Raw genomic sequence first — 27,608 nt, 5'->3', positions numbered from 1 at the left:
GCCGAGAGGGCGTATGGGATGACGTCAGAGGCACGCCTGACGTCTACGTGAACGTCATAATCACCAAAGTAAAAGCATTCATTCTTTATTAATTAGAAAAAATCCTACTTAAGTAAAAGTACATTAATATTATCACCAAAATGTAATAAAAGTAGTCAGATTCTTTATTAATTAGAAAAATCCTACCAAAGTAAAAGTATTCAGATTGTTTGTTAATTAGAAAAATATTGTATTGAAGTAATAGTACCATGTGAGAAGTTTAGAGGGAAAAATCACTATTTGGTGGAGCTGTTAACAACTCATAATAATCTGAAATGTGGCCACTTAAGTGTAAATTGAATATTGTCATTATAACGAATGGCTCCAAATGTGTTGTGATGTCACAAACCAGGCTCATAGGCCCACAACCAAAAATCAGATTTTCAAAAAGCACAGAGAAACTTTCGCCCCTTCAGCAGATAAATGTGAAAACAGTCTTCTAGTTTATCAATGATAAATGGTCACAACTACACAAGCCACAAAACTTTAATCTCACACCTTCGTCAGATCAAACTGTCACACACACATTTTTTAGGCTTGGCATAAGTGTGCCAATGTAACAGTTTTTTCGTTGATACTGCTTCCTGATAGTCTGGCACCTACATGATGTGCTACATGTGTGATGTGAAACTTATTCTCGATCAAAACATGCTGTATGTGCTAAAATAAACGAATAAATCTATCCATTCATGTCTTTACTGCTTATCCTTAAGAGGGTTTCAGGGAAGCTGGAGCTAATCTCAGCTGACACTGGGTGACAGGCGGGGCACAACTTGGACAGGTCACCAGTCAAAACAGGGCTAACAGATAGTACTCAGAGCTACCAGCAATTAAGAGTCACCAATTAACCAAGCCTGCATGTTTTTAATCTGTGAGAGGAAGCTGGAGTACGGTGAGCAGGGGCGGAGCTGGGACTGGAGCCCCAAATGTTTGACTTCAACCAGCTGCTGACTGTTTTTCGTGGTGCCTCGTGATTTTGTTTCGTAATTACATTTTTATCTGACTTGCCTGTTTTTGATGTGATACATTTGATTGGTGTCTGGTCCGAGACAGGGTTTTTCTAGCTCTAAATATCCGTTGATCATTTAAAAGCACACATTCATAATTTACTTAGTAACAAATGAATGCACAAATAGAACTAACTACTTCACTTAAATCACACTTTGAATACTCAAAAAAGGACAAGTAAACAGAATAGCTCACTACTGGGCTATTCATACAATGCAATAAAATCAAATTCTTTGCATGTGAACCATCCAAAAAATCAGCCCTGGCTTTGGTTGCTCTGGTTTAAGCCCCTGATTTCATCGACTCCTATATCCGCCCCTCACCTATAGAGACAACATTCAAACTCCACACAGAAAGGCCCGAGCTGGTCGGTGGGTCCGAACCCAAAACCCTCCTGCTATGAGGTGACAGCACTAAACACTGCACTACTCCCTTAATAACTCTAACTAAGACTAAAGAATTAAAACAAGATTTTAAAGGACTAGAGAGCAGAATTCCCAGTCAGGATGACACAGAGGAGGATGAGTTATGACAGTACTCTGATTGCACAAGAATTACACAATGGGCTCGATATGTGATGTAACGTGACCGAGGCAGGTTGAGCTCTCTATAGCTCAGTTTGACATTAGACTCATGAATGTGATTGCTTAACAGTTGCCGCCCTCACTAAGTCAATGACAACAACACACTATCTCAATAAGAGGTATTTGTCTAACATTTGACTAAAACTATAGTTCAGAAAGTCACGTTTAAGTCTGTAACGTCTGGTGTCTGTTGAACATGGAGCTGATCTCCTACTAATGACTGAAATACTTTTTTTTTTTTTTAATTCTTTATTTACAATCACCCAGAACCGGCTCACCATGTGTTCTCACTTACTTTCACTTGATATTCACAGTTGTGGCTTCTTATCTTCTCATCTTAGACGTCTAACTTGAGATAATTGTTCCTTAAATCTGAATCACATTGAAAGTCAAATGTTTCCTCGGTGGGCTCAATCAATGAGACAATAAATGGAAATTAAATAATTAAGTTAATAGTAATAATAGGTGAATAAAAAGAACATTTTAAACAAGAGATGGCCATTTTTAGGGAAATATACATTTTCCAATTTTTCCAGATTGCCTCAAAATTGAGTTTTTTGAAGCCTCACAGAGAAAGTGATTCTTTCCATTAGAGACATTTCATAGATGATATCATACTAACCAATTTATAGATGGGCTGTCTGGCTTGTGATTGCTTCTCTAGCCGCTACACTCACTTATCCAAATATTTGTTCAGTTTTAACGTTTGTTGATGTTGAGTGTAGCGGCCACAAGAAGGGGGAGTTTGTCCCAGTTTAATATAATTTTTGTCCCAAATATAATCACTAATTCTCTAATAATCTTGCACCAGAAAGTAATACTTTTTGGACAAGCTCGAAATGAGTGGTTAGCTCAGGCTTTCCTGTGTTTTGAGAGTGTTTGACTTACAGTGTAGATCAGTTAACATGAGATATCACTCTGTACTCTCTGGTTCACCACTTATCCACGTATCAGTTCAACTGAAATCTCAATAGTCACGAGATATAAACGATTAGAGCAGCATCTTTTTGGCCTCACAGCCATGTCTACGTGTGAATTAGAGAATATTCAATCAAAAAATACATTTCAATCTCTCAGGCTTCCTCTTTAAGGATTTTTTAGAGGCCCGAGGAGGTGAAAGTATCGAGTATGTCACATGATTAAAAAGCAGAAATTCGGAAAAAATAACATAATGAAAAATGTCCCTAACAAAAAATACCTTACAATCACCACAAGCCACAACTCTCACATTCACTACACGCTGTCATCTGATCTGAGCTGGAAAGAAGTATTGATTGCAGCTGCTTTAACCTGATCAGATATAATGAAGATATAAGGCCTGACTATCTGCTCGTTGCTGGAGGCGGTTTAAAGGTCAGGATGATGTCACCTGTCAGAGGCCTCGATAGATTTATGACAGCACAGCCTGAAAAAAAACAACACAAACAAAAAAAACTACAGGGCCCTAATGAGAGATCAATACCTCAACCAACTTTTGGCACATGTCATCATAATGTGTATTGACAACTGTGAATATGGGTCACTTATAAATACAAATTGGAGTTAAATACAGATCAGGGGATTGTGCAAACAGTGTAGACATTAATCTGAATATAGCAGCGGTGAGGGTGCAAACAGGTGTGTAAAAATAAACTGAGGTGAAAGTCCGGGGGTAATTATATAATCGTCTCTGAAAATGGCCGTTATGTATGACGCCAAACTGGTCATTATGTGACTAAGTACCGTACTGTACAAATATGCACAACACTGAGGTACTTTTCTCGAGTACCATATTTCTATTATATGCTGCTTTGTACTTCGACTCCGCAACATTTCAGAGGGAAATATACTTTTTGTACTGCTCTACTTGTATTTTCACAGCTGATGGAGAAAGGTGTATTTATATTCATAAATAATTTAGATCATTTTGTAGAGATCTATCTTAACCTTGACATCAAAGAGTGTTTTTCTGTTGAGTAGTGTAAAGAAGAAAAAAAAAAGCCTCATTAAATCAACTTTAAATCCATGTTATAAAACAATAAAGCATGAAAAAGTCCAGTAGGCTCGAATACTTTTTGCAGTACAACACTGAGCGGGTCCATTTGGCATAATATGTACTTTTACTGTTAATACTTAAAGTAAATTAAGCAACTAAAACACTGTATTAGTAATTGTATATGATAGTATAGCTACTTTTTACTTAAGTAAATCATCCCAATACTTCTTCCTCCCTGCTGTAGTTACTTATCAGATTTAGATTTAATATAAATAATGTGTTTTAATATTCAAGGGGTTGTTTAAAATGTCTGCATTAGTGTGTTAAAAGATGCTATATACTGTAAATAAAGTGTAGTATTATTATTATGATAAAAAATATATGATACATGTATATATTATGATGCAGTAATATCCCCATTAATCTACCTAAAGTACCTAATATTGGCTCCACATGTGTATTTGTTAGTGATAAACACAAACAGTATACTATAATAATATTACTCTCTAAAAGAAGATAGTCTGCACAATGAGTACTTTTACTTTTGATACTTACTTATGAGTACTTTTACTTTTATATTACTTACAAATACAAAGTACAAGTTGCTGATTATACTGCTGCACTTTTAACCCTCAAACAGGCAGGAGTGGAAAATGAGATGTGAAAAAATGTCTTTTTATTTACTTTGATGTCACTAGTTATCTCATTTGCACAAGTAAATGTACACAAACACAAGCAATTTTTAAAATATTTTATATATTTTGGATTTTATGAGTTGTATCTCCACCAAGATACATTGCTCCTATTAAGGTATAAAACATGCATATATGTGTGTATCTCCTGGTGCACTTTAACCTGTTTAATGGTTAATTGATTAACATGTTTAATTCAGGACTTTTACTTGTTTTGGATTATTTTTTAAACTGCAATATTTCTACTTTCACTGAAGTACTTCTTCTACTACAGCTGACAGCCGTCCATGTCCTGATTAAAATGTGTCTTCTAATCTTTATTCAGCATGAGATCAATATTTTTTTTTTCTCATTGATAAAGTCAGCAGAGCATGTTTTAGGAGGTATATGGTGACCTCAGATGTCGTCTCTACGGTGTGACAGCCACAGCCGTGAGAGCTTCTGTATAGTGAAGAATATGTGTTGAAATAAGGAAGTGAATTCAGTTCAAACCTGCAGAGGAAACTGAGAGACACATTGTCGTGAGCAGACTTTTGTGGTCTAGAGAGAGAGAGAGCGAAAGAACGTGTAAGAGAGAGAGAGAGAGAGACACCCGGACTGAGCCACCGCTGCCTCTTCTCTGCTGCTCCTGTGTCTTGAAGTTCGTGTTCATCTGTGGAACAAACAGCCAGGACTTTCAAATGGGCTGAATCAAACAGGTTTTTTTTTTGCTTTGGTTTACAACAGATCCATGAGTCAGGATGAACAGCAACAGCAAATCGGTGAACTCCACGGCCATAAAGGCAGAGATCAAGAGGTATGAGTCTCTCCAGAGTGCAATCAACAGACTCTACAAGCAGTTTGAGAGAGTCCAGAATCCACAGCTCCGCTCGGGCCTTAAAGTTTACCTCCACAGTATTCAAGGTAAGCTCGTCTTTCATAAGCTCTGCTGCTCTTTGCGATTGACTTTTGCTTGTTTGATTTAGGGAAGAAGGCAACATATCACCTGAATGCTGAATTAGTGAGGGGTTTTTTTTTGGTTTGACTTTCAGGTCGCTAACCTTAAGTGGAAATACGTTTCTTGGTGCGACAAACAGGAAATTGATTATGCTGATTTGTCTCAAATTGAGTTCAGTCATTCTTTTCATCAACACCAGGGTGTAGGGGGGAATCTCACAAGCATAGGTGACTGCTATCTTCCTCTCTGCTTCCTGTGTCAGTCAGAGTGTCTTTTCAGGGACGAGTTACTCCGCAGATGTTCATTTTCATTCTCATTTCACTCTAAAGTTGCTATAACTCACCTCCTCGAGGCGGGTATGTTGTGGCGTTTATCTATCAGTCAGCCTCTGGCCACAGCAACCAATGGCAACATCCCTCAGCAGCCATCGCCATGGCAGCAGGATGAGACCTGCTGTGCGGCCTACTTCCTGTCTACCAATCTGCAACTGCCCTCAAACCCACTTCCTTTCAGACAAGCAGGGCCGTTTACATGTGAAGCTGATCAGTTTTACATCATTTCCTCATGTTGCTACTTCCCACCGTTTCTTGTTAATGTGTCACAACGTGTTACTCTGACACTCCCTTTGTATTTGTGTCGTATGTGAAACCTTTTTTGCATAGACGTAGCATATGTAAGGTCAGTACTCAGTTCCTTTACTTAAGCAAAAGTGTGAAAACCAAAATATATTTTTTAAAGTACTTAGTTCCAGTAAAGTAAAAGCCCTTCATTCAAAATTCTACTTGAGTAAAAAGTGCATACTTTACCAGCAAAATGTACTTTAAATATCAAAAATGAAAGAACTCACAGTGCAGAATGGCTGCTTTTAAAGTGGTAAATTAAAGGACAGGTTCACAGTTGATCAAGTCTGTCTGAAATCTGTTTTTCTTGCTGTAATCCTTCAGTTCCAGTTCATACTGACTGTTGGAAGATCCCTTCATAATGCACTTCCAATGTAAGTGATGGAAGACAAAATCCACAGTCCTCCTTCTGTGCAAAAATGTATTTAAAAGTTTATCTGAAGCTAATATGAAGCTTCGGTCGTCCAAATGAGTCAAATCAAGTAGATATCTCTCAAAGTAACAGTCTTTTTAGTGTCAAAGTCCCTCTTTCTGTTCCTATACTTCCACCACAGCTCAACAGGGAAACACAAAGAGGGAATCTGATGCTAAAAAGACTGTAAATGTGGCAGATATCCACTTTATATGAACTATTTCAAACTGCTGAAACCTCATATAAGCTTCAGATCTACTTTTAAATGACTGTGTGGACACACTGTGGATTTTGGCCTCCATCACTCACAATAAAAGCACATTTGAAGATCTTTTAATAGTCAGTCTGAACAAGAGGAATGATTACAGCGAGGAAAGCCTGGTTCAATCTTCACATGAGCAGCAACTAATGATTTTTTGGTCTATAAAACAGTGAAAACGTCCATCATGATTTCCTAAAGATGTATCCAAATGTCGTGTTTATTCTGACCAGAAGTCCAATAACCAAACACCACCATCATATAAGACCATGAAAGGCAGCAGGGAATCTAGAGCTATTAAATATTTGTTATTTATGCTTTTGGTTTCTAGGGACCTTGGCATTCAAATCAACATTTAATGAAAGTTCCTCAATAGCGGTAAGTTGGAGGAAGTGATGAATGATAGAGGATCATTTCACATGTTTTTTTTGGCACTGTGCAGTACAGAGATACTGGCAGGACATAAATGAGGTGGTCAAAAGAGGTAAATAATGAAAGCGAAAGATATATCTCATGTGTACTCCTAATAGTTGTTTGGTAAATGATAATTAATGAAAGTAATCTCATCAAATATAACTGAATGGGCCTGAAGGCTTAGACAGTTTACACAGTGGAGCTCAACATTATGAAAGCCTGAACAAAAAGGAGCAAAGACTGGTGATTATTTAGTTTGCAGGTACTAGAAATGTTCAAAACTGTTATATCTTTACTTTGAGAAATGAATAAGTAGAACAAAAGGACTTTGATGAAGAAAATAGCTCTTTAAGCAAACTTCAGAGTCTCTCCTGTTATCTTACCATCTATTGTGCAACTTGTGTCCACCCAGGTGAAAGCTGACCCAGTTTGACTCTTTATAAATCTTAAGGTATAAATTATCACCCAATTCTGTTTTAGACCTTTTTATCCAACTTCCATCCAACTTATCACCACAGGTTTTATACATATCTTTTGGAAATTATGATCAATAGGCCTCATTTAAATTGAATCATCTATCATATGTGAATTAAACAAAAGCAGGAATTATGAATTATTTTAAGTAAATTTGATGATCAGAGGAAAATATGTTGATGGATTATCACAGACTGATATATATGTCAAGTTTAGCCAGGTGACTGTGTTGAAACATTTTTTTATTTTTTTATAGCAGCAAATAATCACACCTGTTGTCCTCCCAGGTCAAAATGGACCTGAGGACAACAAGAGGGTTAAGAGCCTCTCCTGTTCTCACATGTTCATTTTTATTAATACATGATGACTTTGTGAAAATCACAGCGAAATTTTGCACAACTTAAACTGGTCTAATCAGACAGAAAACACTGGTGTAGCCTTTAATCTACACTGTAATATGCATGATATTTAATAAGCTGATCTTGTGTTTTGAAAGGGAAAATAAGGTAATTAGTCATTAGACCTCTGATACCACACTGCTGCTCTCACAGCACCAGAAACAGAAACAGAAAGAAATAACCAACGGATGATTTGATGTCATCATATATATATATATATATATATATATATATATATATATATATATATATATATATATATATATATATATATATATATATATATATATATATATACATGCTGTTACTCACTCTGTGTGTGAACTGAAGGTCAGTCAGGTCCCTTGTGGATTCTGGTGAGCTTTGAGGTCTTTTTAGGATCTGGCTGCTCTTGACTCGCCCTAAAAACCATCCCATACATCTAAAAACATTCAATTTGAATTTTTATGTAATTAGGCTGGAGATGTCGACGGCGTAGTGAGGATCAAAGCCCATGTATATCCTCTGTGGGGGCCTGGATCTGTAAGCGTAGAGTTCACTGGTGCTAAAAAGAGAGCCACCTCTCCTTTTGGACTTAATAAGCGAGTGGGATGTGCTCGGCTGACTGTGTGCCAAGGAAAGGGTGTAAAAAAAACAGACACTGGAGAGGGAGACGAGGGTGAATGAAGACATTTAAATGTGAATCTGACTGGTTTGGTGTTCGCTGCAGCATGGCAGCAGAGTGAGAGATTTAAGGGGGGAAAAATAGATGTGAGAGAGAAAGGACGACTCACAGTGAAGGAGAAATGAAAAATCACCCAGCATGACCACTGCCCTTGGCCAGTGTCCATCTGACAGCACCCGTCCGTGGGTGTTGAGGGGAGCTTTGTCTGAATATGTGCATCAAATTGAGAAAGAGATGGTGTGTGTTTTCTAAAAAGTCTTTTTTCTCCTGTTGTATATGGGTTTTTATTTCATCTGGATTAGATTCATGGTGCAGCATAGCAAACCTTACATGCACTTTGACACACACATGGTCTTCACACTTGTTAAATAAATTGATTTTACACATGCATAACATCACTCTCCCCTTAGAGCATGTTTGGATTTTTTTTTTTTTTTTTTGAAGCAGCTCTCGTTTCCTGTTTGAGGTTTTTATTCATGACTCCTCTTCTGCATGGAGGCTGTGGTCGCCGTGCCTCTCAGGTCATGCTTTTCCCCTTGAGCCAAAGGCGGCTGTCAGAGGTCTTTTGTATTCAGTGCGAGTAGTTATTGCCCTCTCTCTGACTGTGTAGGGAAGGGAGGAGAGGAGAGGAGAAGAGAGGAGGGGAGGGGAGGGCTGAGCAGGTGGACAGTCAGATCGTGTATTATGGGATGATGGTGGGAGGTGGGAGAGTGGTGCACTGTGGGGAAAGGCATCCTCTGATTTCACATCAAGGATTTATTTTTTTTAATCAGAGAGCAATTAACGTGAAATTACAACCTGTAATATTTCAAGTGATGGATGTGAATCATGTTGCATGCTGCAGTGTTTCTGCTGTCGTTGCATGCAGCACAATTGCAGCTCCTTGTCTACTTTTGCTCATATTATCTTTATTTTATTTTATTTTATATTATTTGTCAAACTGTGTCAATTAATATGTCAGATTTCAACATAATTTATGGCGCACATAGGTTTTAATCAAATACATCTTTAAAAATATATGTGTTTGCATTCTGTGGTCCAACTATTGATGTCCAATATGTTCTCATCCTCTCACGGTCCTGCTCGGTTCATGCTGTGAGCCCAGAGCTTACCCACTTCTGCTAATGAACACATGCCATAGTAGGCAATAGACTACAGATCAATACACACTCACAGGAAATCTCTTTCACTCACATATACCACACACAAGCACAATGATACACTCACTCACTCTCTCTCACACACACACACACACACACACACACACACACACACACACACACACACACACACACACACGCACGCACACACACACACACACACACACACACACACACAGTACATGCAGAGAGAGAGAAAGAGAAAGAGAAACACCATTTTGATACAGAGATCCAGAGAGCGATAGCTATGCAGAATGAATCAAAAAGAGGAGGAGGAGGAGGAGGAGGAAAGAAGGAAGGAGGGACATGGAGGAGATGATTGTGCCACCAGAGCCAGGAAGATTGTAACACCTTAGCAACAAACAAGCCAAGCCTCCTACTGAGGAGGAGCCACACAGGGCTGCACACACACACACACACACACACACACACACACACACACACACACACACACACACACACACACACACACACACACACACACACACACACACACAAACACTAATAGACAGCTGAAGACAGATGGATGATCTTGATGAAACTATTCTGGCAGCTGTATAAATGTCACTTGGAAAACACACCCTCTTTTTCCCTGCATCCATCTTATCTCCTTTTTTTTTCTTTTTTTCTTTTTTTCCTACTGGCCTCTCCCTGCCACTGATCTTTCCTCCTGCGGTCTCCCCTCATTTAGGAGGTCCAGCTTGTGTTTGCACTGCTGCTTATACCACCAGCCGTTATACCCGTTGCCTCCCCTTCTCTCCTCTCCTCCTCTTCCTCCTCTTCTCCTCCTCTCTGGCTCGCAGGGAGAGGAGAAACATGGAAGGGAGGGTGGGATGAGGTATGGGAGGGATGAGCAATAAAAAAGCAAGGGACTGCACAGTCTGATAGAGGCAGAAAGAGAGAGAGGGGGAGAGAGAGAGAGAGCAAATAAAGGAGGGAAATGGAAAGAGGAGAAGCTTCTTGCATTGTATGGATTGCCCATTAGTACAGCAAGGAGGGGCATGTAGAGGGAGGGAGGTACGCTGGAGATCCCTATCAGCGTGTTTTGTGGGGAGCAGGAGCGACGACAAGCGCCGTGCATGCGTGAGGGAGTGTGTGCATGTGTGAGGGAGTGTGTGCGTGTGTTTGCGTGATGTGCTTTGGACTCGTTGAACCTGTGCGACGGTATCGGTAAAGCTTGAGAGCCGCCGGTGAGACCAGCGAGAAGGGGCGTGATGGTGATGAGGATGAGGATGGTGCTGGTGGCCGGACGCGCCCTGCCTCGGTGGTCATGCATCTTTAGATATCCTCCCGGGCTTCTGTCGGTTTCCTCTCCTCCTGATGATCCCCTTCAGCCACTCGTCAAATGTCCTTCCTGCGCGTCTCCGGGAGGCTGCCTCTGAATGGATGCTGCTGTCAACACATACACATGTGAAGAGGCTGGGAACGAAAGAGAGAGAGAGAGAGAGAAAAAGAGAGAGAGAGCCCATGATCTGGACTTGGTCTGCATACATAGGAAGACTGGGTTATACTGTGCCATGCTGCTTTTAGGGTGACACTGATGAATTTTTAAGGACTTCACCTTTCCCTCCCTTCTCACTTTCACAGCTGCTGTTGCTCATCACATTTTTTTGGATGACGTATGATGCGGGGCAGTTGTTTTTCCTGAATTGAATCCCGTTTTTTTTTGCTCTATAGCACAAGAAGAGTAGAGAGGATGGACTGAGCAACATGTAAGATGTAGGTGCTCCACGTTTTAAAAAAATAAATACCATCAGGAACGAGGCATCAGACGCCATAATGAAGATTTATTTGCCTCAGCAGCTGCGTGCATATGCAGTGGATAGATTTTAATTGGGGTATTTTAGTGGGAACAAAAGAGCTGCACTGACAGTCTGCTGAAGGTTGTCAGAAGGAGTGGATTTTCCTTTTTCTTTTTTTTTGTATTCCGAACAAATGCGTGACTGAAATTAAAAATCCGAAACAAAGAACCAGGGATTTTGGGGGATGGATGAGACCAGCAGTCGTTCTGCTGTTGAATCTTCCAAGGAGAAACTTAATCTCCCTCCATGTAAGTTTTTTGTCTCTGTCGTGCCGTCGGATTCTCGCACATCCCAACACGCTGGCTGACTGTCAGCTGTTCGTGTCACTCTGTCTGGTTTCATTCATCTGCCGAGTGTCCACTGAAGCCTGACCACATGAGCGGAGGAGGCTCCCTGCAGCAGCGCACCACCTACCTCATCTCCCTCACCCTGGTCAAGGTAGAGGCTGTGGAGGAGAATGGAGGGGAGGCCAAGAGCAGCAGCAGCAGCAGCCAGGGGAAGGAGGTGGACACTGGGCCGGAGATCCAGCCAGGAGATGGAGCAGGAGGAGGAGAAGGAGGAGAGGAGGCCGGGGTGAGAGAAGTGGCTGAAGGTGAAGCTCCTACCCGGGCGGAAAATGGAGCTGCTGGAGTGGCTCTGGAGAAACCACAAAGTGCTGAGGATGCTGCTGCTGCTGCTGTGAGAGGGGTCAAACTGACTGAACTCAAAGATGAGGCAGAGAGAAAACCCCTCAGCCCTTTGAAAGATCAACTCCCCCCCACTGTTGATGCACTCATGGGTAAAGGAAGTGAAAAACCTCCGTGCAACCTCTCAATCCCCTTACCGGCAGAGAGAGCCACAATCCAGAAGACAAAGTCAGCAGAGACGGACTTCACACGAGCAGAGAAGACGCTTTCCACTCCAGAGGCAAAGCAATGCAGGTCTCCATCGCTGACAACTACACCGCCAACAGATGTGGTCGAGCCTATTCGTACCCCGACCAGGACCAGCCTCCCTATACGTCCGGCGGGTCAGCGTCCTGTGAGTCTCCTGAAGTCTCACAGCAGCGTGGCCACAAGGGGCCGAGACTCCAGAGATGGTAGAGAGCGCAGCCCTACTTCAGCCCAGAGCCTCGACCGCAAGGACTGCCGCATGCCTACACGGTCCCCTGGCCCCTGCAGGGCCTCATGGGCCGAGGCGAGCAGGCCTGAAGGATGGAGGGACCTGCAGGATGAGGCACACGCCGGAATCCCGCTGGAGATTGGTGGTGGCATGGCTGCAGTGATGAGAGACATCCCTAGGAAGGAAAGGCTAAAGTCAGGCTCGACCTCCCTGCCTGCACCTGCCAACCAGGCCTCCAAACCTCCACGCAAGGGTAAAAGCCGCACTCTGGATAACAGCGACCTGAACAGCCTCTCTGAAGACCTGGGGTTGGCCAGGGAGGCCCAGCAGGCGCAACAGGGCCAAAGAGGCTCCGCCAAAGACAGGAAGATGCTCAAGTTCATCAGTGGCATTTTCACTAAGAGCAGCTCTGGGGCAGCGGGGTCATCCTCCACTGCACCTCCTGTCTATATACAGAGAGACTCCAGTGAGGAGGAAGGTAAGAGGTCACACACACACACTGACACACACACATCACACTCTCTCTCTCTCTCTCTCTCTGACATACACACACACACACACACACACACACACACACACACACACACACACACACACACACACACACACACACACACACACACACACACTCACTCACTTCCTCCACTATATATCCGGTCTTGTTGGCAACATCCGTTCCATCGAAACACAGATCAGATACTTCGACAAACAATTAAATCAGACACCACATCCCCTTCATCTGTGCAGAGGCATCCATTTAAAATGAGTGGGTGGGGTTGGGTTGGGTGGGGTGGGGTTGATCTTTCCGAGGAAGCCCCACGCGAGCTCAATAACATTTAACATGCTATATAGTCTAATAACTGTCACGTGTTGGGGGGACATGTCTCCTGAAGCTGCAAATTGATGACAAATGAAGTCCTTTGATCTAACCCTAACCCTAACCCTGCCAATAGAAACATCTTGGACAGTCTTAATCTAATTCCCCTCCTTCATAAGCGCAAGGGGCCGATTTCACAGCGCCGGAGGGGCATAATCTCTGCACTCACACACACACACACACCCCACACACACACGCACACACACACACACACTTAAGCTGCGTTCCCAGCATGGGTTTAAATCTCATAATGAAGCCAAAGGGGAGAAAGAGGAGAGAGGAGCTGGTGAGAGTTGATCTTTGCTTTGGCTCTTATTTCCATAAAGCTTGAAACGACATGAGGCGATATCTGTTCACCCACGTCCAAAAAAAAAAAAAAGGGGGAGAGAGAGAAGTGTGGATCCAGAGCCAATCAAGAACATTTCTAATCCTGTCTTTGATAATCCACCCACTACATGTTCTGTCACTATATGGCTTTTTTATTATCATTTATCATTTTTCATCCTCTTCCCTTTCCCTGACTCTTTGTCTCTGTTGGGCATTCACAATTTATATTCCACCATGTCAAAGCATTCATGCCGCATTTTAAGATTTAGGATCCACACTCGCTGATTTTTCTTCTTTCTTTTTTTTTTCTTTCTCCTCCCTCTCGATTCTTGTGTGTCGACGGCTGCAGTGTCTCTACAACAGTGCGTCTCTTTCACAAACATGTTTGCTCAAAGAGCGAGTGTCAGCCGGTGGGAGTGTGTGTGTGTGTGACTGTGTGTGTGTGTGTGTGTGTGTGTGTGTGTGTGTTTTATGTATTCATTCATTCATTGTGCATTCACACTGTTACACGCACACTGTGGATTCACTCAAGTAGTGAGACTAGCCACACACACACACACACACACACACACACACACACACACACACACACACACACACACACACACATATGCATACACACGCACGCACACACACACACACACACACACACACACACACACACACTGAGGGCAGGAGGAAGTGTTGCCATGGCAACCGGCAGGACTGCTGCTTCTGCTGCTGCTACAGAGGCAGAGTCTGATGAAACAGAGGAGGTGGTGGAGGAGGAGGAGGAGGCGTGTGTGTGCATGTGTGTGTGTGTGTGTGTGTGTGTTTGTGTGAGAGAGACAGTGTGACACAAGCTGAGAGGTTTCTGAAAAAAAAGAAAATAAATAAGTTATAAAAATTGGCACTTCTTTTCTTTCTGACTGCGAGCTACAGGCTACATGTGGGGGTTGTGGTGGATCACACATGATTGGTTTGGATCGCAGTGTGTAGATAATTGGCTTTTTTTTTTATTGTTGAAATCTGTGTCGAAGCAGCAGAAGGATCACACTGTCTGATCACTTTTGGCAGCAGCAGATTTGACTCAGAGAGACAAAAGTACATGTGTGTGTTTGTCCCTGTTTGTGTGGTAGGAGTTGCCCTTTTTTTTCTCTCTCTCTCTCTCTCTCTCTCTCTCTCTCTCTCTCTCCCATGGAGCTGCCTGCAGCGGCGGCAGCAGCTCATGTTTGAGCCTCTTTTCTCTCGCCTGAAGCATCATCAGTGGATTTATCTGTGCAAATGTTGGCCTGGCCTCTCTGAAGATTTACAATCATCATTTGTCTTTGAAGGACACATCACACATTTGCACCAAAGGGTAGCTGGCATTATAGCTGTCGGACTGCCAAAAACTCCTGGTCTCTTCTGTTTTGTCTTTCTCTGTTTTATTGGTTTCCTCCTCTTTTGTTTTTGTTTTTTCTGGTTTTTATTCTCTTTCTGAATCGGTTCCAAGCTGCACGGCTTCAGATGTGATAATGTCGGTCTGTTTGGTGGTCCACCTTTGATCCAAACTAAAATATCGAAACAACTCTTTGATGGATTGTCGTGAAATTTGGCTCAAATATTCTAGGTCTTCAGAGGATGAATCACACTAACTTTAGTGATCCTCTGACATTTCCTCTAGCGCTATCAGCAGGTTAAAGTTGTCACAAATCCAGTGAAATTGCTTAACATCTGCTAGATGGATTGGCACAAAATTTGGTACCGACATCTATCGTTACCAGACAATCCCCTGAATTTTTCTTTATCACTGCCATGAAGTTGCAGTTTTAAATGAAACGTCTCAACAAATATTTTTGACAGCTTGCCATTAAAATGTGGTTTAAACACTCATGTCCAACTCAGGATGAATTTTTAACAACTTTGATGATTCACGTACCATGATGTCAACATTTGTCCAAAGTATGATCAAATACCTGCAAACTGAAATTCTCATCAGCATCAGCTTTATTTAATGTTTAATGCAAATAAGCAAATGTTTGCATGCTAAATGGACCAAATAATACCTAGTAAACATCACTCTGATAGTATTGTCTGAGCATGTCTGTGTGCTGAAATTAGCATCTAGCTCGGCCTCATAAAGCTGCTCGTGTAGCTGTTGAATCTTGTGCTACTTTCTTGTCATATGGGATGAAAGTACAGGTAGAAAAGACTCCTCTGTAACTGACCTGCGAGCATTACTGTAATAACGATGGTTGCCTGATTACAGAGTCGGTTGTGTAGAGATTAAAAAAGCTGCGCATTGATTTAACACCATACTAATTATACTTGGGTTTAATCAGATTGAACACCAGCCTTTTTCTAATACGAGGTGTCCATGTTTGTTTGGTTTCAGGCACTGGTTGACATACTGCGGCCTTCAGAAAAAACAAAGAGTTTCCCAGTTATTACTTGGATGTTGATTACAAGCTGTAAAACTTATAATTACAACAACTCTGATGTGACATTAATGCAGAATTAGTTTTGTTCTATCAGCTTCTCCCGAGGCTCTCTCCGTCAGTCTATTCTCGTCCGTCTGAAGCTGCAGCTGGGTGTCTGGGTGTGAGCGTCACATCACGTTGGGGGCTCGCCACATCCTTTGCCCAGTAGGGACGTTAGCACAGCTGTGTGCAAAAGCGCCCCCTCTTTCCTACTGTACCTACATGTGTGTGCCTGTGTGAATGTTCTTGTAGCACATCAACACATCAAAACTAATCTCAGTTTTAGCTCAGAAAGAGAGAGAGAGATGCCGTTCAAATCCACAGAGGAGCAGACATCTTTGAATGGCAGCTGAACCGAACTATCCAATAAAGGCCGCCGTCAATCATCACGCATCCGACCCGTCATTTACAGCACGAGGGGAGCAAATTGGATAACGAGTGGTGTGGCTTCACCTTGTAGGATCTCCCCCCCTGTCGTGACTGAAAGGTTATATTCATTAACACGACCTGCTAGGCCACACGTCTGCTTATGGCGGCCGGTCTCGCTGCCGCTGTGTGATTTATTGCTCTCCCACAGGCCATCATGGCGGCTGACCTTTTTACTGTAGATGGTACAGGATGATGAATTCCTTTCTGTGTCCCCACCTCACTGACTGTTTGTCTCTGTCTCTCCATCCAGTAAATATTGCCAACAGCCAGGAGTGGAGCCTGAGTAGATCCATCCCAGAGCTGAGACTGGTGAGGAAAACGTGTTGCTTCTAGTTTCCATTCATTCCCAGTACACACTTATATTAAAAATAGAAGAATTTATTCAATATATTCATAGAAATCATGGTAAAAAAGTAACTAAGTAGCACACATATACACATTTACTCATGTCCTGTGCTTTTTGAGTCATCGATTTATACTTCTGCTCCACTACAACACAGTTTTTTGACAGTCATAGTCACAGCATGTCTTCACCTTGTTAGATGTGATCACTGGCCACAAATTAAATTTACACTTCTATATAATGTAGTTAAAGGATAGGCCTGTCCTAAAACATTAGTCAGGTAGCCAAATGAACACCGAGACAGCTTTTTAATGTAATCATTCCTCTTGTTCATACCGGCCTTTACAAGATCCCTTCACAATGTGCTTTCAGCGTAAGTGATGGAGGCAGAAATCCAGCAAAAATGTGTTGAGAAGTCTATCTGAAGCTAATGTGAAGCTTCTTTTCTTCCAAATTAGTCAAATCAAGTGGATATTTTTTAATGTTAAAAACCTTTTAAGTACAAAAATTCCCCTTTTTTTCCCCAGTGTCTGCCCTAGAAAACACATAAGAGAGAATATCTGTACTGAAAAGACTGTAACTGTGGAAGATACTGAAGCTTCATATTAGCATCGAGCACAAAACAAGGACTGTAGATTTCGGCCCTCCATCACTTACATTATAGTACAGCGAGAAAAACCTCTTCTAAGTGTTTATTTTGGCACTGATTATTGTTTTAAGATAGATTTTGAAAAATTGTGAACCTGTCCTTTAAAATTAGCTGCATGTTGACCAAGCTTTACAAATTAAGAGTCTGTTAAAGGACCATTCTGCATTACAGATGCTTTTACTTTGTCAATATTTAGGAAGATTTTGATGATTTTACTCCTTTTGTACTTTTACTAATGTTACATTTTTTATGCTGGTAATGTAAGTATTTTTAATATGCTGCTTTTATTTGAATAAAGTATCTGTTTATCACTGATCATACTTCCATATACGGGTGAAACACACAATGCAGCAAAAGCTAAAGTTAGAAATTGGAGACCAGCAGACAGACTAAACCCACTAAAAGGAACAAAAACATTAAATGGAGGAAGCTTGAGTTGAATTCAGTCTTATATTTCATACTCATGCACGCCAACTCTGAATTTACTCTGCGGTGTTGTGTTTCCTTCCCTCTTCTCTCAGGGCATTCTGGGAAGTCTCAAAAGCGGCAAGTCAGCGCTGGTGAACAAATACATCACAGGCAGTTATGTTGCACTCGAGAAGCCTGATGGTAAGAGACAGAGGAAAAACACAAAAAGTGCATCTAGGTTAAATGTTTTCCTTTAACTAGAATGTTTAAAAAAATAGCAGCTAATACATAAATATATATATTCTCTGCCTCTCGCTTGCTGGGTTTGGCATTTTTCCTTCTTAGCATTTACAGTGTGTTTTTAATGGTGTGTGATATGATTTCATCCTCCACCTCTCCCGCTGCCACCAGCTGCTGAATAAATTGTCTGTCATTGTCATTGTCCTTGTCAGGTGGCAGATATAAGAAGGAAGTGCTGGTGGACGGACAGAGTCATTTATTACTGATCCGGGAGGAACCGGGGCCACCTGATGCACAGGTGCTCTTATGTGTGTGTGTGTGTGAGAGAAAAAGAGAGAGAGAGAGAGAGAGAGAGAGAGAGAGAGAGAGAGACAGCAGTGAGGATGCATAATACCTGCAGTACTCATCATCCATCAGCCTCGTGCCTGCTGAGCTAATGTGTTCTTCTTCTCTCACCGTTACAGTTCAGCAGCTGGGTTGACGCAGTGATTCTGGTGTTCAGTCTGGAGAACGAGGCCAGCTTCCAGGAGCTCTACCAGCTCTACAGCCAGCTCAGCGCACACCGCACAGACATCCCGGTCATAGTGGTCGGCACGCAAGGTCAGTAAGTGCATAAATCAGATGAATCACGGCCACAGATTTACATATTCTGACCCCTAAAACGTCTCTCACCTGCAGTCAGAGGTAAAAATACAGCACATTAAAGCATTTTGTGGAGTTTTTACCAGTAGTGTTGCTATGGAGCGATGTCTTTAGTAACATTTCTGCCGATGATTTCACATTATCCACTGACTGACAGATGAGGGGAAATGTGCCAAGAACAGTACTGATGCACAGCCATGAAAAAACAAAAAAACGGTTTTATTTAATGTATTTTATTGAGTTTAAAGGATTCTGATTCTGTTTATAGTGTAATATTTATAATGCAGAGAGCAAACTGTTGAAAGATGATGTTTATGTTTGGTGCAGACCTAAATTAAGAACATATTTTCTGATGCAAAATGGATCCATTTTATGTTTTACTGCTTATTATATGACTACACTATTTAGTAAAATGTCCTTCATTTCTGACAGTTCTTTTTGAATGAATGATTATAAGAAACTTGAGCTGTGTTTCAGAAAGGAAATCTTTTATGTGGCACATTTTATTTTGGTACAGAAGTTATTTGTTTGCAATGTGATGGAAAATGTTTAGCTCTTGCACCAACTAAGATAACTGGAGATCTTCCTACTGATCATCTGTGGTTTTCTAATCAACATTAGTCATTAACAAGTCTACGCCCTTTACATTTTGTCAAGCACACGTCATACCGAAAGTGATACTCTCGCCCCCCATTTGCCTCCATAGTGAACTACATGTCACCTCCCCGAAATTAAAGGGCTGCTTTAAAGACTTTGGATTGGTTATTTTTTTTAAACTCTTATTGTTTCTATGTAGTTTTAGTAACGAAAGCTGGGAGATTGTTCTCAGTTTCTATGAGCGAAGAGTTAAGAGACTGACCTGTGAGTCTACTAACTCACTCACTTATTTATTCACTTATTTACTTTCCTACTAACTATAGTCCAATATAATTTGCCTTTAAGTGCTTTACAGTCCGTACAATCTGCAATACAACATCCTCTGTCCTTTAGACCCTTGATTCACATGAGGAAAAAGTAAACTAACAAAATAATGTTAGAAACCTTCTAGAAGAACAACAGAGGAGGGATTCCTCTTCCAAGATGGACAGACCTGAGATAGATGCCGTGTGTACTGAATGGACCAAGATAGCAAAATGACAATATGTATTATACACAAAATGTCATGTCCCCTTTAATTTATTGATTGCACAAATGTGTAGCTAACAAATGTATGGCTGTGTGGTCTCTGAGCTCTACCAAACTAGTTTCCCTTCAAAGGATTAATAAAGTTATATGTCTCTCATTCTGTCACTGAACACATTTTAAGCTTGTATTGTAAACACTCCTTGCCTGTTTACTCTGTCATCATTTTGGGTTTTCTATACCTTCATTTATCTTTTCATTCAGATAAAATCAGTAGCACCAACCCCCGTGTGATTGAAGATCAGAGAGCCCGACAGCTGTGCATCGATGTGCGTCACTCGCTGTTCTACGAGACCTGCGCCACCTACGGCTTCAACGTTGATCGAGTGTTTTCAGAAGGTGAGTTGACTCAGATTTGATCAACACGAACAAAAGACAGGATGAGTGCTCCTATTCATCATGACGGAGAAAAGCTACTTGATGCTCACTGATAGTTGGGGTTTTATTTTTTATCAGCTGCCCAGAAGATTGTCACTCAGAAGAAGCAGGCGGCGCTGCTGGCCTGCAAGTCTCTTCCCAACTCGCCGAGTCACTCTGGAGGCTCCACACCTGGATCAGCGTCGTTCCCTGGCCAGGTACCGCATCGTAACAGCTCTACTGTCCTATAAACCCACCTCACAGCACAAAAAAGAGTCTATTTTAAGACCCACCTCAGACCACAAAAAGATGGAGAATACAGTTTTGAAAATCATACTCAGTAGCTGCTCTCCAGCTCCAGCACAATCTTTTTCCAGTCTAGACAGATATTACATAAGCTCTGATAAAAATAGGGCACAGATGAAAGTCATCCGCTGTCACTATTATTGTTTAAATGTGTGGCTGACAAATCTGGGGCTAGGCGGCCTCCTGAACTCTTAAATCAAACTAGTCTCCTCCTCTGTCTTCAGCTGTTGCCACGGTGCCGGTGTTTTCTCTCACTTTAACTGAGCATCTTTGTTTTTCTGCTCACCTCTGTAGAGTTTTAGGAGCCTAACCCTCTCCTGTTATCAAACTACAGATAAAATCACCTTTTGAAAAATGAGAAATGAACACACGTATCTGTCTAATGTAGGATAGTCTCTGTGGTTAAACATTCATCTGAGGAAGACTTACATGCATTATAAAATTAAAACCATATATCAAGCTGAAATCTAATTTTAAACACCAACCCCCGAGCTCAGTTCATCACTCCCTCTACATCCATCCTGCCTCCGTGCGTTTTTATATTCCCCGTCTTCACGATGACCCGCGACTGAAAAATTCATGCTGTCGATCATCGCCCACTTTTTGTCAAATCTGTTTCACCTGTTTTACCCATTTCATCTTTCAACACACATTCTCACTTGTCTCCATGCTTGTCTTCCCTCCACCTCCGCCCCCTCCACTCCCATCTCCCATCTCCTGACCTCCCGACCCCGCCGACCCTCCACCTCCACCTCAACCCTCCCATCATCATCTCAGTCCACTAATGGCCCGAGCAGCGGCTACGCCTACTCCCTCCCCTCCACCCCTGTGGTCGGTCACAGAGAGATGAGGGTTGCAGCGGGAGAGGGGGGAGGCAGTGTCAACTCTCGCTCCCACAAGGGCATCCCGAGACGGCCCTCTCTCTTCAAGGTCAGCTGTTGCCAACTGCCGGTGTCTCGCACCTTTTATCCTCCTGTCATCTCTCACTATCATTTCACTTCGTTGTGCTCCCCTTGTTTGGCTCTGTTCTGCTGAAACCTGCTCTGTTTTTCTTTTTTTAAACACGTCCCTGATGTCGGATCTCTTTCAGAACCGGGACCCAGATAAGAAAGCTGCTGATTCCAAAGGAGACCTGAACAGCACACGCGGCGTTCCCCTCAAACAGGTTTGGTTACAATCAGTGAAAACAAAAACAAATAAACACTGAATATTCAATAAAGTATTTACATGCTTCGGTTTGCTCGCAGCACGATAAAAATGCACAAATTCCCTCCTCAGCAACAAGGTGGGAAAAAGCTGAACAAAAACGCTCTTGTCTATTTATTTCACGTTACATAATCGGCACAAAAAAATCAGTTGTTTCATCCTCCTCAACCTTTCTCAAGGGTGTGCTATTAATACAGTGGAAGTGCTTTCAGCTATTGTTGCTGCAACACTTAGAAGACATTGCATCTCTAAATTTAGGCCGATCCCGAGTGTGTGTGATTCGTTTTGTAGCGAGTGCACCGACCTTCTTTGTTTTTTTTTTGTTTTTCTTTTGACAGAGCATCCTTTGGAAGAGAAGTGGCAGCTCTCTGAACAAGGAGTGGAAGAAGAAATACGTCACCCTGTCCAACAATGGCACGCTGTCTTACCACTCCAGCGCCAGTGTAAGAGAACACCGCAAGACTGATCAATACGGCAGTAAAACACAGTGAAGCATCAGCTAACGGCCGAGAGGGTTTTCAGTGTGAATCAGCCTCAGAAAAATGGGGTTTATTGTCGAGCAAGATTGCACATATAAGGAATTTAGTCTTGGTGTTGTGGTTCATACAGACAAGTCATCCTAAATAATATAAAAAAGAAAGAAGTTTACAGTAAAAGAATATATAGAACAGGTTTAAATTTTACATATAAGGGAATTAATTGAAATGTACAAAATATTGACCAGGAATGTGCAGATGTTCATAGTGTAAATATGACTACTGCTACTACTACTAATAATAATACAAGTTGCATTAATTTAACACATCGTATCAGATCAAGAATCACAGATGTGCAGATATGAGATTATGAGTGGTTATGAAGCTTTTTAGATTAACTGCCGTCAGGCCACATTCATCTTAACAGCCCTTTAATTGCTTTGAACCAGCTCTGCTTCATATTGATTTTTTTTTTGTCTGAGTGATTTAACATTTGTGCAGAGTCTCCATCACCACGAGGAATAGGAACTGTCAAGCTTAAAGAAAAAACAGCTTAAAATGAAAATTGCATTGTGCTCGTGTAACTTATGTTAAACAGAAGCAACATGCTGTGACCATTTGTTGGTTATAAATATGTGAGATGTGTCTTAACTTCCTGCCACTATGCAAAAGTCCCACCGCCTGATGGAGGTTTGGGAGATGTCAATCATGATGCAAAACCCCCCTTTTTTTAATATGTCATCAAATAACTAATTAAAAAACAAATTATCAGAAAAATAAGCAATTGGACAAACATCTGCATGATAAGAATGATCTAAAATGGTGTAAATTTGACGTGTACTTTGATTTTTTTTGGTTTGGCTCATGTCCCATCTGTTAAAATGGAGGGGGGCGGGACTTATTATGACTTATACTGCAGCCAGCCACCAGGGGGCGATTTAGATGTTTTGGCTTCACTTTTTGAGGAGCTGTCATGACGTCCATATTTGTATACAGTTAACACTTGACCGTTTGTGATAACCCCTCCTCTGAACACCAACTGTCCAATCACAGCTTAGCAACTGTAACTAGGCACAACAGGATTGTCAAGCTGTTGGTTTCTCTATTAGCCGAAATGGTGAATGTGCAGCTTTAAGACAGATAATGTATAAAAAAGAGTTTGGATATTCTTTTTATATCCTCTTTAAAACCCAAATTAAAGAGCAAACATATAAAGAATTTATTAAATATCATTTAAGCTGCGAATGTTAGCATGTCCTGCTAACACAGTGTTACTTCAGTTAGATACATAGAAAGAGCTAGCTCACAAAATATCTGCAAAAAACACTTTTTTTTGTTATTTAAGTGACAAAATTGATGATCATCTGCAAGAAATGAGAAGCCTGACTACTGTCTGACATCAAATGTTGAAAATAACCAATACTTTTGATGCAAAATCTGACACTTTGATCATTGTAAACTACATTGATGCCAATGTGAGAATGACAAGCTTAGCAAGGTGCATAGCAACAGTAACTAAGGATGGTGGAGTTTAGCTAATCCCAATGGTAATTCTAAAATGTGTGTTAATTTATTATAGCAGAAGAAGAAAAAAAGTCATAAGGTGTCAGTATCACATCAATATCTATCTAAACTTGGCAAACATGACGTAACATTGATTTATTATTATCTTTAATTAGAGATAGGAAGAATGTGTTACCCATTGTTACATGGGCTGAACCACCTCAGTCTAATATGAGTGATATTCTGTATTATATATTCAGGACTACACGCAGAACATCCACGGAAAGGAAATAGACTTGTTGCGTGTGACAGTGAAGGTTCCCGGGAAACGTCCTCCGAGAGCCGTGGCTCCTGCGGGACCCTCACCTGTCCCCCACGGCGGTGTACCTGGAGTTAACGGGCTGAGTAAGGACTCGACAGCTGCTGATAGCACTAGCACAGGTACATCTACTAGAGTGCATGTTAACAGAGTGTGCAAAGGTTGGTATTATTCTGTTTATTCCCTTTAAAAGTCCAAAACTAACACATTTCATTCATAACCTGTTTGAGACACTTTTCCCAATTTGTTCCTAATGAAAACAAAGCAGTTTGGCATTTAAGTTTCTTGCAAACTAACCCTCAAATAGGAGGAAATAGTGAATTTGTTAGGGACTATTTTCATTGGGGGATTAATACACATTTCATGCTTTAATAATAATAATGCATTTTATTTATAGGCGCCTTTCAAAGCACTCAAGGACACCTTACAAGACACTCATAAAAAAACAACAACAGTACATCAAACATAATAAAAATCAGCAAACATTAAAGTGGAAGTTACTGTAGTGCTTTAGGGAGTATTTAGGGCATCAGAACTATACATGCAATATAAACTACCACCTTGTGCAGAACTATTAGAATATAATTGTTCCACACTGCAAATCAGGAGAGAAATATCTTTCATCTACTCCATTTATCTAACAGCTGTAGTTACTAATTACCTTTCATTATAAGAGTTCATAATATAATAAATATAACACGGACATGTAATAAAAAATTCAATAAGTTCCCCTTTGTTGCTGAGTAATTCCCCAAAACAGCTGGGCAGTGTCGTTTCTAGTAAACAAATAGGAGGAAATAGTGAATTTGTCAGGGGCTTTTTTTCCCAATGACGTATTAATACACATTTAGTGCTTCAGGGAGTATTTAAGGCATCAGAACGTTATACAAGCAAAATAAACTACATGTGAATAAAGTAACATGACACCTCATGCAACACTGTTAGATTATAATTCTTCCACATCTAACAGCTGTAGTTACTAATTACCTTTCATTATAGGAATTTAAATACAAAACACGATCAGTTCATAATATAATAAATATAACACGGACATGTAATAGTAAATTCAGTAAGTACCCTTTGTCGCTCATTCTCAGTAATTCCACAGTTCTGGGCAGTGTGGTTTCTAGTAAACAAATAAGAGGAAGTAGTGAATTTGTCAGGGACTTTTTTTTTTTCTTCCAATGACGTATTGATACACATTTAGTGCTTTAGGGAGTATTTTTGTTGCTAATACTTCTGTACTTCAGCTTAAGAAAGAATTCAAATGTGGGGCTTATTGTGTGTAATGAAGTATTTTACAGTGTGGTATTGGTATACGGGTCAATGACGTATAAGGATTTTCAACAACTCAATTTTAGAATAATAAAAACAAGCATATCTAATGCAGTAGTTCAAACATTCAGACTGTTGTGTACCTGAAGATCCGTATTACAATGTGAAAGTGATTTTAGTGGGTTTTTTTCAAGATTAATTGGCACTGGCCTTAAAAAAAGTCATGTGGTGCGACCATGATTCATCTGGAAATATCTTATATAAATATATAAAGATCATCATTTACAAAAAAAAAAAAAAAATGCAAATACTTTGTTTCCAAACACTTTATATTACTGAAAACTTAATTTATTTCAAGATGAATCATGGTCGCACCACATGACTTTTTTTAAGGCCAGTGCCAATTAATCTTGAAAAACCCACTAAAATCACTTAATTTCACATTTATAATATGAATTTTCAGGTACACAACATTCTGAATGTTTGAACTACTGCATTAGATATGCTTGTTTTTTATTATTCTACAATTGAGTTGATGCAAATCCTTATACGTCATTGACCCATATACTTGTTCCTCTTACGATGCTATGTTAATGAGCTGCGCTGCGTTGTGTTTTTATGAATAGCAAACAGCAGCTTTTTAATAAGACGTAATTCATGCACATCATATTAATAGGATCTACTGTATACAGTCTAACCATTTCATTTATTTTTAGTTCCTCAGCTGTGTCCGGCCACCTTGTCCGTGGTCGACGACCGGTCTGGTGGTTTGTCACCTCAGGGAGGTGAGAAAGGACTTCAGCGCTGCCCCTCCTCCTTGTCAACCAAAGCACAAAGTGTTGGTACGTTAAAACACACACACACATACACACACACACACACACACACACACACACACACACACACACACACACACACACACACACACACACACACACACACACACACACACACACACACACACAGCTACACCTTTACTAAGGCCACATACAATGTTATGTCATGGATGATTCATTGTTATCGCACCAAATGTCAGACGCTCTTGAAGGAACAGCCAATCCTTTTGTTGGAAAAGAGTCCAGCCAGTCGTCCCCCATGAGCGACAGGAAGAAGAACAGGAGGAAGAAGAGCATGAATCAGAAGGGAGACGCAGCTGTCGGGCAAGCTGAAGGTAACTTAAAATAAAGATTTAACTTGCTATACTGCTTTTTTTAAATTTATAAATATGTACATATACTGATGCCACAGTTAATGAAAAAGCATCAAAGTGAAAAATGTTGATGAATAACTAGAAGATGAATGCATGAATAAAACATTAAAGTGTGTTTTCGGGGGCTTTTGAATGGGTGCATTTGATTTATGCCGTCACTACTTTTGAATTTCTCTTGGGAAATGTTATAAATAACTCAAACCTATCAAAAAATATGTTTACATATTCACAAATTTTACATATTCCTATGCAGTTACTTGTTTTTTCATGCCTCTATCCCCTCTCTCTCTCTCTCTCTCTCTCTCTCTCTCTCTCTCTCTCTCTCTCTCTCTCTCTCTCTCTCTCTCTCTCTCTGTTCTGTGCAGATATGTTTCAATGAAGGTTTTTGTCTTTCTCTGAATATTTCTTAAGGGGCCTATTCTTAACTCCTGTACTTGTCTTTCTCTGTTTCTCTGTTTCCTTTTCCCCTGTGCTTATCTTTTGTTCTGCAGCCAAACGCAAAATGTGGAAATTAAAGAGCTTTGGTAGCTTGAGAAACATTAATAAGACAGGTAACAAGTGATGGTGATGGAGCTGAATCAGCTTGTGCTCTGGTTTTTAAATGCATTGTTTTCCCCTTTTCTTCAGTGTGCCTGACATGTGTTACCTTCATCCCCAAGCTTGAGTTGCTCATTTGACTTGTTTTCATTGTAACAACCCCGAGATTTATCTGCTCTCACCTTCACTCAAATCCCTGTTTTGTGCTGTTTTGCATGTTTTTTTTGTAATTCCTTCCCTTATTATGGATTCCTAATGCCTGTTATATTAATCCACGGTAAATTAGTCATCTGCCTACACATGCAAATCTAAGTTTATTCTGCTTCCTTTTTTTTACTTGCA

At 40.8% G+C, this 27,608-nt stretch overlaps 1 protein-coding gene across 2 annotated transcripts in view; it reads left to right on the top strand.

Annotated features, from left to right (window-relative positions):
- The first annotated feature begins 4,824 nt into the window (after positions 1–4,824).
- agap2 (ArfGAP with GTPase domain, ankyrin repeat and PH domain 2) overlaps positions 4,825–27,608 on the top strand; it is a 30,226-nt gene continuing 7,442 nt past the window's right edge. Inside the window, exons 1-14 of one of the 2 annotated variants that reach the window (XM_062427402.1) lie at positions 11,814–13,017; positions 16,864–16,922; positions 18,127–18,214; positions 18,466–18,551; positions 18,718–18,853; positions 20,282–20,416; positions 20,534–20,652; positions 21,518–21,670; positions 21,831–21,905; positions 22,285–22,389; positions 24,186–24,366; positions 26,236–26,361; positions 26,556–26,690; positions 27,221–27,280. In XM_062427402.1, the coding sequence (XP_062283386.1) occupies positions 11,814–13,017; positions 16,864–16,922; positions 18,127–18,214; positions 18,466–18,551; positions 18,718–18,853; positions 20,282–20,416; positions 20,534–20,652; positions 21,518–21,670; positions 21,831–21,905; positions 22,285–22,389; positions 24,186–24,366; positions 26,236–26,361; positions 26,556–26,690; positions 27,221–27,280 (2,662 nt within the window). Of the gene's footprint in view, positions 5,202–11,813; positions 13,018–16,863; positions 16,923–18,126; positions 18,215–18,465; positions 18,552–18,717; positions 18,854–20,281; positions 20,417–20,533; positions 20,653–21,517; positions 21,671–21,830; positions 21,906–22,284; positions 22,390–24,185; positions 24,367–26,235; positions 26,362–26,555; positions 26,691–27,220; positions 27,281–27,608 lie in introns of those variants that run through there. The other variant, XM_062427403.1, reaches the window with a different exon arrangement.

Source organism: Scomber scombrus, chromosome 10 (genome assembly GCF_963691925.1).
Source record: "Scomber scombrus chromosome 10, fScoSco1.1, whole genome shotgun sequence".
NCBI classification, from domain to species: Eukaryota; Metazoa; Chordata; class Actinopteri; order Scombriformes; family Scombridae; genus Scomber; species Scomber scombrus.
Note: the sequence above shows the minus strand (reverse complement) of the source record. Positions and strands in the feature narration are given on the sequence as shown.